Here is a 3,583-nt window from a genome sequence, read left to right as displayed (position 1 = left end):
TTTTTGTTGAAACTAATCTCATATTATAGTGTTTTTATAAAAACATTATACACATACTTGTTAGAAAGTTGCTTCTAAAAATATAAAAATGTTTAGGTAATATATGTTATATGTATTTCAAAAATGCACTTATTTCAAATCTATAATATATTTTTCTTATCATTTCATTCATATGTTTTAGATTAATATTTACTGTCATGTATCTCATACAGAAATAATAGGAATATATGTGAAACTGACTTTGTAGTACATTCGGCAAATAAGAAATATTAGAAAAAACAGCCTACATTTTTTAAATATTTCAGTACATAAATATTAAATAATTGTGCAAATATATCAAGCATAAAAATATAAAAAACTGCACTAAACATATGAAGACATAAATATATTAATAATTAATAAAATTTTTACTTATATAAATTTTTATTTATATAATTTTTACTTATATGTTGATAAACGACATTATCAACACAAAAATAAATAAAATTTCTGCATTTTCTTGAATTTCGTGATATCATGATATTAACTTCATATTAATTTCAATATGACCTATTTTATACAATTGGCACTAATGCCTCATAAACACAACACAAAACTGTAATGATTCGAGGCGAATTATCTAAATTGTTGTAGATTTTTACTTAAACTGCTTTTAAAATGTCCATATTCGCTGTAGTATCCTGGACGTTGCTATTCGCGATCATATACTCCGAAATGGATATATATAACGCGACTAATAAGCCAATAACACTCGCTGCGTAAATATTGCGCTGTAAAATGATACAGGTCGCCACGCAGAGTCCCACGTACGTCATATATCGTGCCAAATTTTCCTGTTTCTTGCGACCAAAGAGATCTGTATCTGCAAGGAACATAAATTATGTGTATAAATTAAATTAAATTATATAATATCCAATATTTATTAATATTATTTTATTTATGTTACTAACTTATGCATAAGTTATCCTTTTCAGTATATCCCTCAGCACATTTAGTACACATGTCCGGCCCATCACCATTACAACCATCGCAAGCCTTATCACAAGCTGAAAAAATCACCAATTTTTTATTTCAGTACACTTAAAATTTATTATTACAAAAATTACCTAAATTATTAAAAATATATAATATATATGTACCTAAACAAGTGTAGCTTCCCTCTTTGTTAACACAAAACTGATTGCTAGCACAGACATTGTCGCTCTTCAAACACTCATCGATGTCGAAGCAACCTTGGCCTTCAACCATGTACCATCCAGTCGCACACTTCTCGCAATTGCTTGGCCCGGCGTCTTTGCAAGGTCCCTCACAGGCCATGTGGCATGCAGAACACAGCAGGGTATTCTCGTTCTTGTAAGACTCATAGTATCCTGGAGCACACTGCGAGCAGATATCGTCGACGTATCCTTTGTCGCAGAGGCAACTGCCGTTGCCCTTTCTCGTGCCAGCTCCTTTGCATTTGCCGTTGTTGCTGCAGACATTATCCGGATACCCTGGACATGGCATGCAATCTGAGCCATAATGCTCCTTCGGACAGCAGTGTTTCGTTCTTTCTATGCAGATATAATCGTATATATCTGGATAAATGTCTTGATATTTAAACCACCATTCTTCTATTGGCGCCTCCAATTCTTCAGCTAAGGAATGACATTGCGTTTCACCGTGCTCAACTTCTTTGCACAAGTTCTCCTGTATCTCGATCAAGCGTATCTCGCTTTTGGAGTATGAACCCAGTTTATCTTCTTCCCAAGCGCTATCACCACCTTCGAACTTTCCACGACTCGTTTTTTCTAAACCCTGTAAAAGAATTATGACCTATGAAATTTTTGTAACACATGTGATTTAAAATTATATAATGTAAAACGTAATTATTTATAATAATAAAAAATACTTATTTTTATTTTAGGAACTTTAATGTAGAAAGACTTTAACATATAAATATTATTAAATACTTCTAAAATTATAATATAAAAAATATTTACCTTTTTGAAACTGTTGGTAAGTACCCTACATGCTGCGCAAGGTGGAAACGTTTGAGATTTCACTTCTTCCTTGTCTTCTTTCCCTTTCTTACACTGAATGCTGTTCATGCAAATTGATAATATTATTGAAAAGGTAAAAATAACAATACTAGTCGGCACTCGCATTATATCGCGCCGGCTATTCGTATCGACGAGACAACTGGATAAATAAATGACTGTTAAAAGTGTAGATAACAGAATGACTTCGTTACTCTCAAAGTGCGAGGAACACAAATGTCTCTCAAAAGTCCCTCAAACGATTATTCTATCTTATATCATGATTGCCTCACAAATAATCTCATTTGAAATGTCTTTAGCCACATTGGCGACCAAGGTTAGACGTACCAGACGACAAATGTTTGTTCAATCATTGCGCATGTGTGAGCTGTCAGCCAGTCAGAATGTACCGCGGTGCAAGTCATGCAACGTGTCTCGTATTGCTTTGGTCAATGGTCAAGTCACGGAATGAACAACCAATCAAATGTACACGAATATTGCATTAGTAATTTTTATAAAATAGAATTTTATAACTAGAAATTCACTATAGGAAATGTCAGATGAGTGAAGTGTGAACCGTCTATGTTTCGTATCGTTCGTGATATAGTGACGTGTCTCCCATCGTGTCAAGTTTGAAGATTTTCGAGAGGGTGATGTTTAATTAATCGTTTCATGTTAATTACTTGAGAAAAAGATGTTGACGAAGTTCGAGACGAAATCTGCTCGAGTGAAGGGATTGTCCTTTCATCCGAAACGTCCCTGGGTGCTCGCAAGGTGAGTGACAGACATCATTTTAACCTAGCTTCTTGACAATTTGATAAGATTTTAAACATTTGTGGTTATAAAGTGCTCAACTATTTTGCAAAATCAAAATTCCTTGAATTATTTATTATATTAGAAAATTATTTGATAAGGAACTTTATATGATTACACGTTGAGAGGTATAAAATAACCTACGATTTAACGCAGTGTTTTCAGCAATTTAAATGTAGACGATGTTAAAAAGAGAACGATACATATAATAAATGATACCAAATTTATTTTTTGTATAATTCCCAATAGTATTTACAATTGCAGTAAGGCACATTTTTACATATCAAAATTCTATCATTATTAACATAATTGTCAATACGTAGAATGCAATGAATTTATACATTCAAGTTACGAATCTTTGCATATATCACATTTTTCAGATGATTTCTACATTGAAGAGCTTGCTTCTGTACTTGCAGGTTCAGTACTTGCTTTGTTTTCTGTAATTTGTTCAACAGAGGTCTCAGATACTTCTGTTGAGCTTATAGACTCAGTCACAATTTTTTCCTTAGCTCTTTCAGATGTAGTGGTGGAATTCAAGTTTGTTTGTGGAAGGAGATTCATTTGACAATATTTCTTCAGCTATACCTGTCGTTGTTTCCAAGTTGGATCTTGATTCTACTCTATGTTGGAAGCTCTGACGCACTCTCCTAGATTGTCAAAGTAGCATTAGACCTTGCGAATCTTTAGCAACCAATGAAATATCGAAATCGTTGTGGTTTGTTACTATCTTCAGAAGTTGGGTCGTGTGC

The 3,583-nt window shown here is 33.2% G+C and overlaps 1 protein-coding gene across 1 annotated transcript; it reads right to left on the bottom strand.

Annotated features, from left to right (window-relative positions):
* Nucleotides 1–404: 404 nt before the first annotated feature.
* LOC105283856 (cysteine-rich with EGF-like domain protein 2) lies at nt 405–2,392 on the bottom strand. The gene is made up of 4 exons (XM_026969018.1): nt 1,983–2,392; nt 1,140–1,797; nt 951–1,046; nt 405–862 (listed from the first exon to the last, which is right to left on the bottom strand). The coding sequence occupies exons 1-4, from the start codon at nt 2,145–2,147 to the stop codon at nt 642–644; spliced, it is 1,140 nt and encodes a 379-aa protein (XP_026824819.1). The 5' UTR covers nt 2,148–2,392; the 3' UTR covers nt 405–641.
* Nucleotides 2,393–3,583: the final 1,191 nt, after the last annotated feature.

Source organism: Ooceraea biroi, chromosome 4 (genome assembly GCF_003672135.1).
Source record: "Ooceraea biroi isolate clonal line C1 chromosome 4, Obir_v5.4, whole genome shotgun sequence".
NCBI classification, from domain to species: Eukaryota; Metazoa; Arthropoda; class Insecta; order Hymenoptera; family Formicidae; genus Ooceraea; species Ooceraea biroi.
The sequence above is the reverse complement of the archived record's forward strand: the minus strand, read 5'-3'. Positions and strand labels throughout refer to the sequence as shown.

Bases quoted from the DNA above. Each gene is read 5' to 3' on its own strand.
- LOC105283856 (XM_026969018.1), bottom strand. From the start codon at position 2,147: ATGCGAGTGCCGACTAGTATTGTTATTTTTACCTTTTCAATAATATTA. The intron at 1,047-1,139 runs GTACATATATAT...TGATTTTTTCAG, and splicing joins GGGAAGCTACACTTGTTTAG to CTTGTGATAAGGCTTGCGAT. The intron at 863-950 runs GTTAGTAACATA...TGTTCCTTGCAG, and splicing joins AAAGGATAACTTATGCATAA to ATACAGATCTCTTTGGTCGC.